The 15,472-nt window shown below is 41.2% G+C and overlaps 1 protein-coding gene across 4 annotated transcripts in view; it reads left to right on the top strand.

The window, feature by feature from the left end:
- Positions 1–15,441, top strand: part of wnk4a (WNK lysine deficient protein kinase 4a) — a 44,631-nt gene extending 29,190 nt beyond the window's left edge. For 3 of the 4 annotated variants that reach the window (XM_044179947.1, XM_044179948.1, XM_044179950.1), the window contains 11 exons: positions 384–519; positions 1,005–1,121; positions 3,563–3,736; positions 6,275–6,329; positions 6,668–6,799; positions 8,093–8,922; positions 9,611–9,701; positions 12,083–12,707; positions 13,029–13,234; positions 13,352–13,446; positions 13,552–15,441. In XM_044179947.1, the coding sequence (XP_044035882.1) occupies positions 384–519; positions 1,005–1,121; positions 3,563–3,736; positions 6,275–6,329; positions 6,668–6,799; positions 8,093–8,922; positions 9,611–9,701; positions 12,083–12,707; positions 13,029–13,234; positions 13,352–13,446; positions 13,552–13,554 (2,464 nt within the window). In that variant the 3' untranslated portion in view covers positions 13,555–15,441. The remainder of the gene's footprint in view (positions 1–383; positions 520–1,004; positions 1,122–3,562; positions 3,737–6,274; positions 6,330–6,667; positions 6,800–8,092; positions 8,923–9,610; positions 9,702–12,082; positions 12,708–13,028; positions 13,235–13,351; positions 13,447–13,551) is intronic. The other variant, XM_044179949.1, reaches the window with a different exon arrangement.
- Positions 15,442–15,472: the final 31 nt, after the last annotated feature.

Below are 15,472 nucleotides of genomic sequence, written 5' to 3' on the forward strand. Positions count from 1 at the left end.
CTGAATGTTCTCCAGTTCTCTGAAACCTAAAACTTGTTCATTGTATAAATACAACGTCACATGGACGTGTTGCTTCCTCTGGATAAACACCAGCTTCTTACAGGCTCTCAACAGGCCTCGTTAAACTGTGTTGTTTAACTCTGCTGTTTACACCCAAGAGACATGCCACTGTAATACATCAAGACTTTACTTGACACTTCAGAGTGCTGTTTATTATTATGTGTGATGCCAAGATAATCAGCCATGATGGATATTCAATTCCTTTTACGCTTCTGTTGTAGATGATGAATGTATTTTGAAATTACTGCATGAGGAATGTTTCTGTGGCTTTTTTTGGGGGCGTATTTTCTAACCAGAAGCTCGTATAATTTATTGCTTTGCAGCTATGCCTCCGATGTGACTTCAGGCTTGAGTGACGGCTATGAGGGCCTATCAGAGAAGAGCGAGAAAACGGCTGCGAGGCGAAATGCTGGGAAGCTGTTCAGGAAGAGGGCACGCTCAAGGCTACGTATCACAGGGGTACAATAAATCAAACATTTTGTTTAATTACAACACAGCAAATGCATTTAAGCACGTCATAAACAAATGAATCAACCAGTTTGATTGAATGATTGAATTAGCGGATTCATTTTATTTGTGAGCATGCAGTGAAGCTCCACTCTGATTATGTAAGGTTATCAGTAGCTATGCTCTTCTTCCCCGGCAACCGCAGTTCATTTCTGTTCTGATCAGGACACTCTGGGGTCTTTTAATGAGTGTATTTGGACTTTAGGCAGAGACAAACAGATCATGCATAACCACATGTGCATACAGTGGTGGAAAGACTGCATAGTACAATACACACATAAACACACTGCATTTTACAGTAGACTCACACACAAACATGTTCATGTTTGCTCACACACACACACACACACACACACAAAAACATATTGTTCCTCCTGTGTTTAACTTGAGGGTAAACAGACACCTGTCATTACCATTGATCCTGTCCATCTCTGCAGCTCTCTGATAAAGTGGACCGGGTGGTGGAGTGTCAGCTGCAGACACACAATGACAAGATGGTGACCTTCAAGTTTGACCTGGATGGAGATAACCCTGAAGACATCGCTGCTGTCATGGTAAGTCATTACTGGTCCTCAGTCCCTGGCTAAGCAATGATCAACAGGCACCATATTCAAAATGTTAATAATAAAACAAGGTTTAAAAATGAGGGTTTCTTTTATTTTCGTCCCAGTTCATTACTTTAGCTGTGAATTTTATTGATTTTTTTGTGAAATTTGGCTTTGGACTAAGTAACAATTGATTAGATTTTGGTGATGATTCTGATCTGGGATATCCACCATCAGACCTTTATTTAGCTATAACTGTGAAAGAAGTGCTGATAGTCTTTAATCTATAACCTAAGAAATCAATGTCATTTCATTCATAGAAATTATCTTTTTGGGTACAATAGCAAAATAAAGAATTCTTGAGGTGGCAGAAGTGGGAATTCTTTGATTTAAAATGAACCTTTGTAACCTTTGCTAGACAGCGCACAAACTGGTCACAATTATAACAGCGTAACAGTAGGACAAGAAAAGAAAAGCCAAGTCAGTAAACTGACTCAGTAATATCTATACAGAAATATCTACCTAAATCTGCTAACGTTAGCCACCGAAAGCTACTGGTCATACCAGACCAAGTAAGGCTGTAGCAGCAAAAACCTTGAGTGTATTGAATTGAACGATGGTAGTTTTATTAACTTTTCATTTGTAAGAGCAATAATGTGTTATATCTTCTTTCAAATGTTACACAATCTCTCTTTAAACAAGATGGAAGATGTCATAAATGAAACGGGAATGATCTTTGATTTACTTTTGAAATTTGCATGGCGGTCATTTAACTTCTTGATCCCCACAGACACACCAGTGGGTCAGTCATTACAAAGTCATGTTGTGCAGCCAAACATTGCTCACTTTATTTTAAAATTGTAGGGGAGATCCTAAAGTTTCCAAAGATACCAAATATGTCAGGCTGAATTTTGTGGAAATGTGTATAAAATGATGCATATGATATCTATAATATTTCAATTTGATGGAATGGTGCACCTGTAAAAACAAAAACAAAACAAAACATGGAGTCTTGGGTTTGAATATTTCACTAAGTGTAAACATCATAGAGTTGCAATGAAGAGCTGGAACAAGCTGCTACAGAATATATGAAACTATGTCAGACAGTGTGGAATAAGACATTTTCAACCTTAAAGCCACCTTAGGAGAAATGAAGAGGAATTTAAGGATTAACAATGGAAATAATCAGTCTTCTTAGATACTGAACCTCCTAGAACTTTATAGGATTTGTACAGAAATAAATAAATGAAGTCACTCTGTCAGCTGATAAAACTGACAGATTCTTCTATCTCAGCTGGACGTACACATGCTTCATCCTGCTTCCAGTTAACAGCCTTTTGTTTGTAGATCCTAACTCTGGCTGATAGTATATCTAACTTTCTGTGAAGTGAGTGACGCAGGTTAAGCATCCAGATCCCCCCTGGTATTGTCTTTCAGCTTCATTAGAGGATGGAGCTTAGAGAGGTGGTGTACATACACGAGTCTGTGTGAGCAAGGCGTGATGAGGCAGCGTGTGCAGCAGCACTTTTTGTTCACTGAATGTACTGTTTTCCTGACTCTTAAAACACAGTGGGCTTTTGTTTACTGAGTCTTGGCGCAGCAGGGACGCTTGGCATCACAACAGCCCCCGTGGTTCTCAGTGCAGGGTTTTAAATGAGCTGAATTATGCCATGCTGACAGGAAAGGATCACCACGCCCCAACCCAAAATTTACAGCTCACACTCAAAACCGCATGAATATGCAAAACTCAAAACCTCCTCTAACAAACTACTGTATTGTGGATTTACATGAGATGATTTATGTATTTTTTTCATAAGAATAATCATTAGCTGAGGGTAGGTGGGTGTGTGTTTGGGTGGGTGGGTAGATTTCATAGATGGACACACAAATGGACAATAAGTAGAAATGAACACATTAAACACAAGTACATTTACTCAAGTACTGTGCTTAAGGACAGTTTTGAGGTACTTTTACATTTTCTGCAACTTTGTACTTCAACTTCTCTACATTTTGGTGCTCAATATTGTACTTTTTGTACTATACTTTATTTATTTGACAGCTGTAGTTACTCTAAACTTTGCAGATAATGATTTTATATAGAACACATGAAATATGATGCATTTTTAGAGATTTCACTCCCTCACTTTATATGAAGTAGCTCAAACTAGCACCACCTCAAACAGCTAAAATAGTAAAATGCTACTTACATACATTAATGCATTAGTATCAACAATCCTATATATATATATATATGTGTATATACACTCACAGGGGTACTTTTACTTTTGATACTTAGAGTACATTTTGCTGATAATACCTGTGTGCTTTTACTTAGATTTTAAATACCCGGACCTTTACATGTAATGGAGTATTTTCACATTGTGGTATTGCTACTTTAATTTGGTATAGTATCTAAATGCTTCTTCCATCATTGTCCTTTTGTCGTCAAGGTGCACAATGAGTTCATCCTGCCATCAGAGAAGGAGGGCTTTATCCACCGCATGGGTGACATCATCAAACGGGCCGAGTCTCTGATGGCCAAAGAGCAGCCGGTCAACTCCAGTGGGCACCGACTTCCCCAGCCTGCTTTCCACAGCGGGGTTAACTCGTTGTCTTCCTCACAGGTCAGCAGCTGTTCCTGGCCAGTAATCCACATCACAGCATCGTTAGCTGAGAACAAAGGAAGTGACAGTAACTGAGTGTGTGTGTTTTACTGTGCTGTCTGATCATCATAAATTACATCAGCTATAGTGTGTCTAGCTGTGCTTATCTAATGCAGACACAAATCTGGTGCAAATGGAAAGCCATAGAGTAGTGCTTCCTACAATGGAAATAAAACAAAACCTCCTGAGACTTGCCCTTAAAGATACAAGGTTAAGTGTTCCTAAAGCCACCTGAGGTTGTGCTTTCATTTAGAACATAATGTTACTCAAAGCACTAATGTCATAAAACCCTGTGATTTGTGGAAATATACCCCATGCTTTCTTTTTTTCACATTTATTTGTTTCCACAACTACAAATCCTTTCCAGTGGTTACACCATAATGAACTTTCCAGCATATCTGCCCATATTGAATGAGTAAAATAATTTATGTTTGGATTTATTAAGCCTTTCTCGATTAAGATTCTGTGAAACTGTAAAATGAAGACCTCCAGGAAGAAAAAAAAAGTTTTTAGGAGCAGTGCCACACTGTACAAGATATGACCTAACCATGTACAGTTTGTCTGCTTATTAGGAAAAGAAGTGTTTGTTCTGCCAGGATATGTTCCCCTCTGTAGAACACACAAAACAAAATCTCCTTGTGCCCGATAGTAAAAATTATCTAAGATGTTCATAAATGATGGAGAAAGGAATAATGTGTGCTTTCATGTAGGACAAGAGACAAATAAGAGCAGTAAACCTCTACTGCCAACCTTGTTCACCATGTTTCCGACCCCCTGGCTACATAATTACCCCGAACCACTGTCGACAAATCTCTCCTGGCTCCACTCCAGCACCTGATTAAAAACACTGCATGGACTACATCACCCAAGATCCATTATGTCCACTCTTCCCACTGCCGTTCAGCCAAAAAACCAGACCAAGCTAGTTAAGTCAGGGGAGAAGCCCACAAGCCCAGAGACTCATCTATTTATCTCTGTTCTGGCTGTTGTAACTCTGAGGTAGGGTGCTATTCTGAGACTTTTGGGAAGAGACACTGTGTATACATGGCGCTTGAATGCCTGAAAAGCCATGCTTGTCTGTTTACTTTACCCACCACTTGAAGAACAACACTAATAGTGGATCCAGCCATGGTAGCAGATCTGTGAGGCTGTACTTAGGCACGTCAGTGCTTTGAGCTGAATGCTAACATCAGCACGCTAACATGCTCACAATCACAATCCTAACATACTGATTTAAAACAGGTATACTGTTTACCATTTTCACCATCTTAATTTAGCTTGTTAACATGTTAACATTTGCTAATTAGCACTAGACACAAGCAACAGCTGTGCCAATCCATCTAAAAGATGTTGAGATATGGATAATTAAAAACTTTGACCTGCTGATGGCACTAGTGGAAAAGTCAGGGATCACCAGTCATTAGTATTAATCCACTAGGGACCATGAAATGTCAAAAATTTACAAAATTTAATGGCAATCCATATAAAAGTTGCCGTCCCTGTGGCTAAAAAAAATCAGCAGAGAAAAATTCTCTCAGTTTTTGCAGATGAAGGCAGATTACAGCGGCCAGTTATCCAGATTATGGAGGTTAAATGACTTTCCATAAAATGCACAAAGACGTAATAATAGTTACATTAAATGGTTAATAACATAGGATTTATTATGAAAACAGCTTTTCACAAATTAACAATAAAGTCTTTAAAGCTGTCTTAGTATTAACTTTATTGTACACATGCTCTACCACACTGACAAGCAATACACACTCACGTTCCTGAGGTCGGGCCTCAGGGTCACCTACATCATCTGAAGTCTGAAGCATCCAATGGTCATAAACTGACTTTGACATGTAAAATCCATGGAATGCCCCTTTTGAACAAGGAAACAATGATTTTAAATGTCAAAGTCAGTTTATGAGGATTTACTACACATGCTGTGAAAACGTCTTTTGCTTTGTCAAGTCTGACAAAATTACCCAATAGACATCACCTGGTTATCTTAGTAGAAAGCCTGCATTACTAACTGGGATGTGAAGTTTGAACAACATGGCAGGAAGGGTCTAATGAAAGACCCTAATCTAATAAATTGCATGCTAGTGAGTTGCATTATGGGAAGTGTAGGATCTATTGTTTTCAAAGCTTGACCCAAAATAGGGACTAAAATGTATGCTCGGCCTCTTCTGCATTGATTTTCTCCATTCTGTTTTAAATACGTACTACTATATAAGTACAGTCCATTTCTCTTTTAAAGACACTTAAGCAGCAACAGGCATGATACAGTAGATGCAGTACTAATACTACAGTAGCACTACATTAATATGAACACAGTACTTTCCAGTCCAGCCTCTCCCCATCTATTAGTGCTGGTGATCAAACCTCCAAAGTAGTTTTGTACAGCAGCTGAATCATACCATGGTTAGAAAGTGTTCAATTTAAAAACACATTTTTGTCAATAATGAACAGAAGTGGAGATTGAGATTTACCAAATGTGCTCTCTTACAGCCTAATCTGCACAGTCACACCCTGCCTCGAACCAGCTCCTCCTCTTCTCTGCCTGGTAAGTCTCACATCTGGTCTGATGAACTTAGTTCATCCATTAAGAGGAAACTGAATAATTTGATGCTCGCGGAGATTAAAAATGATTTGAATGAATGTTTTAGGACTTTGCCCTTCTGCCTTTTTTTAATCATTTCATGAAAGTCTGAAACTCACCAATTAACACTGAGTGTGTGTGAACTGCATAAAGACTCTTTCTCACCGGATGTCAGACTAACTTTGTATTTGTTTGTTGCATCTTTTTAACTGTGCATGATCATTGTGTGTGTGTCTGTGTGTGTGTGTGTACTGACATGTGTGCATGGTCATCCACTCATGCGTGTGTGTGTCTTGTCTTAGACTTCAGTATGGCTAACCTGAGCGTTGGGGTACATGGCTTTCCCCAGTGCCCCAACGGAGACGTCTTCAGTGCAGACATTACTTCACCTGGGCGACCTCTAATACGCTCACAGTCTTTCCACAACGCCCCAGGTAAATAGCCCTCTGACTCTCCCTCTGGTCTCTACGTGAAGAGGCCCAGCATTGTTTACTGTTTCAGCACACTGAAAAATTGTTACAGTCCTTTGGCAAAGAATAAGTCAAAGCAAAGCTCAGCTACCTCATAAACCCTCCCTCCCGTCTCAGGGCCCGTTCTTGGTATTGTTCAGACATTCGCTTGGCGCCATCCGCCAACCCCACACCTCAAAGCCTTCGTCTGTGTCTGCCTTGCAGCAGGGCCTCTTGGGTAATTACCTCACCTGAAGGGCGCTTTCTGGCTTTTAGGGAGCCATGAATGCTGTCGCTGTAAAGTATGAGCTTTTCTACAGTGCTGCGATAGTCGGCAACATCTGTTTGCCAGCACAAGCTCCTAGAGAATTTCCAAGAAAGCCTCCTCCCCCATCAAAGCCTCCTTCCCCACAGGAGGGGCATTTGAAGTCAATGAAAGAACACATATCCTCCATATGCTCCCTGTTTCAGCCTCAGCGGCCATCTGAACATCCTTATCCCCTCTTGTCCTGTGTCCCTTCTCTGCTGGACGTCCACTGCATGGTCACTTTCGCAAAGCTTCTTGGCCACCCGCCATGTTATAGTGTGTTGGCTAACATATGTTTCTGTCAGCATGAGAAAAGTAAAAGGCTGGTTTGCATCATCAGCAACAGGGGGCGTGGTTTATAACTGTGGAGCCATTGTTGAGGTAAATGTCAAATCAATGGATGGGGCTAGGATATTGGCATCCTAAAATATTCCCCAAGGAGTGATGTAGAAATCCCGACTACTTTAATCTCACAAACAGACCCAACAAGTTGTGTACACACATGTGTGTTCCATTAAAACTCCTCGAAAATGTCATACGTAAAAGCCTCAATTGCTCCATTGATCCTGAATCCCTCACGGCCGTTTACGCTCGGTGTACAACTGCTCCGGCTTGTGCAATGCAATTATAGTCGGATACAGCTTTAAACAAAACGTCTTTGTTCACCATGGAAACCCATCATTTAAAAGTACAGGAAAGATTTATGCTTCACATGGCGTATGTCTTGGCAGGGGGCTGAAGGAAGAATTAGACTGACTAAACCCTGAGGAGAGAGGAAGAATGAGTGCTCTAACTTGTCTCTCTGGATCACCTCTGTCCAATATTCCACTGCAACTGTGCAGGGGAGGGTTCTCATTTAAAATGACACTTTTTAGGCATTCTGATGTACAAGTTAAATGAAGAAACTTTTTTGTACATGTTTTTACTTGCACTTTATACTCAAGATAACATTTTTAATATTTGTCTTCCAGGATCTCCTCTCCATTATCAGCACCACCACCCTGCGTCTCTCCTGCCCCACCATCAGCACTACCACATGCCCTTCATGAGCCACAGTCACTTCCCATTCCCATACCCAGGCTCTCCGGGTTCCCCCAAGCCAGCCATCCATTCTCCCCTCACACGTGTAGCCAGTAATCCCACCTTCCCTTCTGTTCCCTCCCCAGCCCCCGGTTCCCCAAGTCCTCTGAATGACACCCAAAGCTCTGGCACTAATGACAGTGTCACCATGTCCCCACCTGCTCCTCAGCATCCCAACATGTGGCCCCCCCACACACAGCCCCTATTTTCCTTAGCTAATGTCATCTCCATGGCCATGAGCATGGCCCAGTCTTTCATCCCTCCTGCAAACCTGCCCACCCAGGGGATGCCCTCCTTTCCAGGCTTCCACCCCCAGCTTCCCACTCACATGGCCCCACAGTCAGGTTACCCGTCCGTCTACCCGCAACATTACCAGACTTCAGTGGAGGTCCCTTACCCCACAGCGGGCATCCCAGCGCAGAACAACATCTACCACAGCCCTGAGAATACACCTCAAATGAATGGTTTTCCCCAGAGCAGTCATCCAAGCTGGCTGCATCCTGTCTCTCCACCTTCCATGCCTTCCACTCCTCCACTGGTTCCTCAGCAGCAGGTTGGACTCTCTAGTCCCCCCAGCCTGACCCAGGCGGACAGTCTCTACAGTTATGTGCCCCCATACTCAGCACAGGTTTCAGCCCAGGTTGAACCTAAATCAGAAGTCTCCAGTTCAAACTCCTCGTCAGATCTTTCCCCATCACCCCCAGAGAGCCCAGAAAGCACTGTGAGTCACCTTTAGTCACTTTTTTCTCTCAGATGAGATCCCTCTTAAATGATGTTCTGTGCATGCAAATTAGTGTTGAAATGATTTGTTGATTAATTGATTAGTTAACTGACAGAAATGTATCAACAAATTTGATAATTGATTAATCATTGAAGTCATTTTTTCAGGCCAAAGTGCAAAACATTTACTGGTGCCAGCTTCTTAAATGTGAGGATTTGCCCTTTTTCTCTATTTTAAACGATTGTAAATTGAATATCAGCCACACAGGATTTTGGACTGTTGTCCAGAGCCATTGCTGGCTCTGGGAAAAGGGATAGGCTTCTTTCACTATTTTCTGATATGTTATAAACAATTCTTTGATTAATAAAAAAAAATAGGAATACACCGATTCAACTTTTTCTATTCCAATACCTCAAGTCAGATTATCTGCTAATACTGATTACCAATCCAATACAATACAAGTGCTCTGTTTTCCCCAAATTTAAAATATGTGCACTGCACTGTGTGGAACTCATTTGGATCATTTTATCTAAGCGAAAACCTGAGTTGGTGGCCCGCCATGATAACTGAAACACTGAATTTTAGAACGACATTGACGAAGAAACTGTATTTAATGTGGATCGTCACATCTGGCCAGTACCCAATCTCCTGTAGCACTAATGCTAACAATGTTTATTCTTCTGTCTAGTTATCATCCTTCAGCACTCAATTGCACCCCGCTGTACCTGAGATGAATGCCGCCAGTAACCCAAAACCAAAAGCCTCTTCTACTGAATCTGGTAAGAAATTCTGTACACATTCTCATGTTCCTGAAACATTTTCTCTCCTCCGTCTCTGGATCATAAACACCTTATGTGTTGTATGTTACTAGCCAGGGGCTGGAAGAGCTGGAAAATGACATACTGTATGATGTTTATGTTTGCACCCCAAACAAACCCACACACATGCTTGTGTATACACACAAATGCACCCACAGCCAAATATTATAAGTTTTTTTTTCCTCTGCTCCATTTTATGATGTAATAGGTCTAAATACAGTCTGGTGTCTCTGTTACAGCCAATTTACCATTTGAGTTGTTTTCAATTCCCTCTCTCTTTCTCTCCGCTGTATCCTTGGTGACATTATCACCTATTAGCGGTGTCCCAGGAGCCGTTACGTAACCACGAGTCTGGATGTAATGTTCCATTCAAAACGAACACAAACATAGATGTAATTACGGCCCTACCCACTGGCAATGACCAATCGGCAAGCAGCCATGCTCATTACAGGCCTCTCCTCCCACATCCACACCTGTCAGTATTTATACCATCCTCAGAAGTCTATATTCAACAAAGTCCCTCTGTTTCAGTGGGCACAGAGTAGACCCAGACGCCTTCTGTGTTTACTGTTAGAAGGACACTAAGTGGGCGAACTGAGGCACTGCAGGATTTTAAGCCCTAAAATGGTAAACTGTTTGTATGCAGTGGTGGGTAGAGTACTGAAAATCTTTACTCAAGTAAAACTGCAACTACTCGCATAAAAAGTCTAAAAATTACCATTTGACAAACCTACTCAAGTAAAAGTATAAAAGTACTTGGTCAATAAACTACTCAAAGTTCAAGTTACTTTCTATTTTAATATTGTTTAGTGTGTGGAGGCCAGAGAGCTTCACAAGTCATTTTATGCAAGTCCAAGTCAAGTTTCAAGTCTCTTTTTAGAATAATAATAAGTGTTTCATCCGCTGTGCATCAGGTTAGAAATGTTAGACACTGTGCAACATGGTTATTTCTAGGGTATTCACTTCGCTTTGCATGTTGGTTATCTCTATTTTAGCTATATCTGTTTATACAATTATTTTACTTTTTTATCTACATGAAGGTATCGATAAGATCTCTTTAAAATATCATACTTGCTACTGTACCTGCCTAGCATACTATTGCTTCCTGTATCTGTTGTTATCTTGATATGGACATGCAGCCAACCAACCAAACCACTTGCTTTGATATGAAGGGTGCTGCATATGATTTGCCTTCTCCAATAGCACAGGCACCCAATACAATATGGTTATTCCTAAAGCATCTACGAACATAATCTTTACAACGTAAATCATTATGGTGGCAATAACACGAGAGCAGGCCATTGTTGAAGAAAGTAGGGTAAGCCTATATATAGAGGGAGACCTGTTCGTCACCCATATTTGCTCTCTCCCTATGCTTCTCAAAAAGGATTGTTTTCGTAATATATAACAAGCCTACATTGGTCTGCATAGACTAAATACGCTTTTAATATGCCATTAATGTAAAGTGAAAGTACAATATTTCTGCCGGCTTGTGAAGAGCGATGCAGGCTGCTTTCCACAACTGCACACAATGCCACTGGTGGCATCCTTACTGGAATTGAGTTACATTAGTAGAACAACCAAACCTTAAATTGAAAAGGTATTTGCCTGATTTTCTCAATTTTTGCATCTGCCCAGCTCATTCATATATGGCTCAAGCGCACGTCTCTTTGTACCTCCAGAGAGACCGGAGCTCTCCTGCCTAACTGCGCGCAGCTTGGATGACAGCTCATTTTGGTTAATGTAGCAGAATGCATAGTAGATAACAGACTAGTTGTAACAAAGGTATAAATGGCAAATGAATGGCGAATGGCGAAGTTAAAAGTAGATTACTGGTCTAAAAAATACTCAAGAGTAAAAGTACAGTTTTAAAAAGGAACGTGAAAAGTTACCATTCTGAAATGAGACACAAGGAAAACAGAGTGAGACCCCTTTTAAGACCGTAGAAGAAACACTTGGATTGGATTTTAATCAAAGCTTGGCAGTCAGAAAAGAGTGAGGCTTTGTTCTAATGATTAGTCAGCTCTGATCAGATTACAGAACAATCGCTGCTGTTTAGCCAATGATTGACTGTCATTCATATAAATAGGCCATCCAGATGTTACAACTTCTTATTCATGGACACTAGAAGCAAGTAGAGAGAGTACTACAACTTACTAGAATTGATGTTCACCAATATGATATGTTTCTTTTATATTTGACATACATTTAGATCCTTAATCAGATACATTTACATACATTTTTATCTCGAAGGGAACTAGTCAAAGTAAAAATGTTTTTAGAAATGCCTGCAGGATTTGTGTAGAGGACTAAACACCTTATCTTCCTCTATATTACAAAAGTCCAGTCTGCACCAGTCACTGTTGGGCGATTCCAGGTGACGCCCAGCATGGACATCCCAACGCCTACTGCGCTAGTTGGTGCTGTACCTGCTGCACCACAGCCAGCAGACAGCGGCAGCAGCCCGTCAGAGAGCAGCACAGAGGAACAGGGGGAGTCTGAGACAAGCCTGGGCACCTCCCTCACCATGTCCCCTCCTCACCCACATCCCCACAGAGGGTCAACAGGGGTCCTCCAGGAGGTTGACGGGCAGGTGGGGTGGGCCGGGAAACAGGAGCAGCAGCAGGACAAAGAAGAAGAGGATGAGGAAGATGAGGAGGGGGGGGAGGAGGAGGAGGAGGGGGAGGAAGAGGTTGTTGGGGAACGCCAGAGGACGAGGAAGAGGAGTCGGAGGAGAGCATACAGCCTGAGCCTGATGGGAACGTCTGCGGACAGCGGACTCTCAGTGACGGCTGCTGAGATAGATGGGCGGCTGTGGGACGGAGCGTCAGGCAGCCCGCAGTACAGCAATGCCCTTCACCATTTATGGATGATGACGTACAACCGCAACACTCCCTACCTAAGCAGCGATGACTCAGACAGTGACGACGAAGACATGCTGGAAGAGCTTCAGGAGCTCAGAGAGAAGTAAGTGACACCGCTGAAGATGCCCAAAATACAGTTCAACACTGAATAGGTGCTATAAACAGGATATTAACAGAAAACAGAGGACAACACAGTCCAGATAAGGTTGAATATGAAAATGGAAGTAATGACGAATAGTAAGAGCTTTCATCAGGGCTCTCACACTCACATGAACATCAAATACAAACACTTTTCACTTATACTTTAATTTCCCTTAAATCCACAAGCCTTCGAGGATTAGTTAAGCCTTGTTTCACTGACTTTTTCAAGCAACAAGAGGGAGCCTTTAACCACTTACATTTGTTACTTTTTGTCCCTTATCAGACATCTGACAGAGGTGCAGGCCCTGCAGGCTGCTCAGAAGAGAGAGATTGAGGAGCTGTACGAGAGGATGGGGAAGGTTCCTCCTCCGGGCATCGTCTCTCCTGCTGCTATGCTGTCCAGTCGACAGCGCCGCCTGTCCAAGGGGAGCGGCTTCTCCTCGTCCCGCAGGAACAGCCTGCAGCGGTTGGACATGTTGCCACTCCAGGGTAAGGAAAATTATCCACATTTCTTTCTGATTAGGGAATCATTAGGGAGTTATTACCTGGTAATATGTGACAAATTTATCTCTAAATGAGTTTTATTATGTATGTTTGTTTTCCTAGGTATCATTAGGAGAAACTCCCTTGGAGGCAGCAGCAGTGGTTCCCAGGATAAACATAGCAAAGGCGTCACCTTTGCCACTGACATTAGTAGAATGGTGAGCGAACACTGCATTAACAAACTTCATATTACTATTATTCTCCTTGTTAAACGCCACAAAAAAAGGCTTTGTTCTACCTTTTTTTCCTTCTCATTTTCATAGTAAGATACTCTCAGCCAAGCACGCTGGACTACCTCATCTGAAGTGTGACTGCAGTGGTCAAACCCATCCTCTAAAGGATCGCTTTAACACTTTTCACTGGCACACCAATCAGCAAACTGCTTTCCTCTGCCAGTGGTCACAAGGTCCTGCCAGTGGTCATTTACCTCAACGTGTATATATAAACTGTAATCAATAAAACTGGATGTACACAGGAACTGTAACATCCAGTTTTCAGCCCTTTGTCAGATCTGGTGAATTTGTTGCAGCTGAAGCACAGAATACCTACCAGTCTGGTTCATGTTAAAAATGACAAGTTCACTTTTGCTCTCTTATAAATAAACAGACTCAATGGTTCAGAATGAAACACACAGTACTCTGCAAAATGTCACATTACAGGTTGTTTTAAATGTTTTCTCTGAGCTAGCTTTTAGCATTAACACAGTCAAGTGATGGTATAAAGTGCTGCAGAGTCGTGGCCTTTTGAGCTACGGTGGCACTTACTATGACTTTGACCCAGAATGACAGTTACTGTTTGTCTGATTCACTGCCGTTAATCAACCTGAGCACAGTAATGTGAACCACAGCGAGGCTCTGACACTTTCACTGACAGTTGTCATAAACAAATGACAACATTTTGGCTAATCTCGCAACTTATTTGCTGTAGTTTCTTAATGATGTCTCAGCACCTGCTGACTGCACAGTGAATACACTCTGATTATTGCCTTCCAGGGGCTGACGAGAGCAGTCTAGATGCTTTGTATAGTTCGATTTATTCAAGTATGTATTATGAAAACATTTTGTTCTAGTACATCTTTGGTTTAGTGATTTTGACACCTGATAGGATGACCTACATTCTTTAGACTCAGCCTGGAGAAGTTTGGCTGCAGTCCTGACATTTTTAGATGTAGTCAAAATGATTTTTCACATTGTACAGCAGTACAATGTGGAAATATCATTTCTATCAACACATATATATGAAGTGATGTTAATGCTTCAGAAAGAAAACAGTTGTACAACAGTTCTAAATGTGGGCATGTAGCTTGCTTCAGCAGAAAGAAACCCTGTTTTTCAAACTATTAAATGGGAAGAGATTTGGTTAATTGGTGCAGAAGAAGCATCGACAACACACCCATCAATTTTCAAATATTATAGCTAGTTAAACATTTTCTTTTAAATGATTGATTAGTTGTGAAAAATCCACCTAGGTTTTAGACTACTGGCTTTCTTGTTGATTGTACATGTGTATATAGTAGAGTAGTAGCTATAGATCATGTTTACAAGTTATGAGTAAACTAAACCTTAATTCTTGCTCAAGCAAAAATCATATTTGTTGCTTGTTCCATAGATCGAGCACCTTGTGCAATTTGGTAAATTCTACGTTAGTTCTCAATCATTTAACACCTTTGTGGATAAAACTGTGTTCACTTGAGGAAGAGCTGATATGTTTCCTGTTATTTTTCCACAACGGAGGTAGAGCATATTCTCCAGTTCATGTTTGATCACAGTATTTCGTATTGGATCACAGTGATGATGATGATGATCTACCCTCCCACAGTTTTAAATAATTTGTACATTGTGGGATAGAGAGAAATCAGTCCAAGCTGTGAATGTGTAGCTGTTGCCTTATAAAATATTCACACCACACACTGAATTTTCCTCGCAGTGGAACTCCTGTAAGATTTTCCAAAGTTCATAATATATTCAAGTTTTGTTTCAAAATTTTGAATGTAAATATAAAACTGTATTGCTTTCTGAAGCTGCTGCTGTCCTGCCAAGCTGAATCTGTGCCTTTCCCTTACAATGTCTTATTTTATATTTTTACTCAAGATTTGGTGGCTAGATCAGACTCCATTTATCAAATTTTGACAAAAATAAATGCAGTTGTAAATACCACGTCTCTTTTGTCATCTTTACCGCTTCA

The sequence above is a fragment of the Siniperca chuatsi genome, linkage group LG20, assembly GCF_020085105.1.
Source record: "Siniperca chuatsi isolate FFG_IHB_CAS linkage group LG20, ASM2008510v1, whole genome shotgun sequence".
Lineage (NCBI taxonomy): Eukaryota > Metazoa > Chordata > Actinopteri > Centrarchiformes > Sinipercidae > Siniperca > Siniperca chuatsi.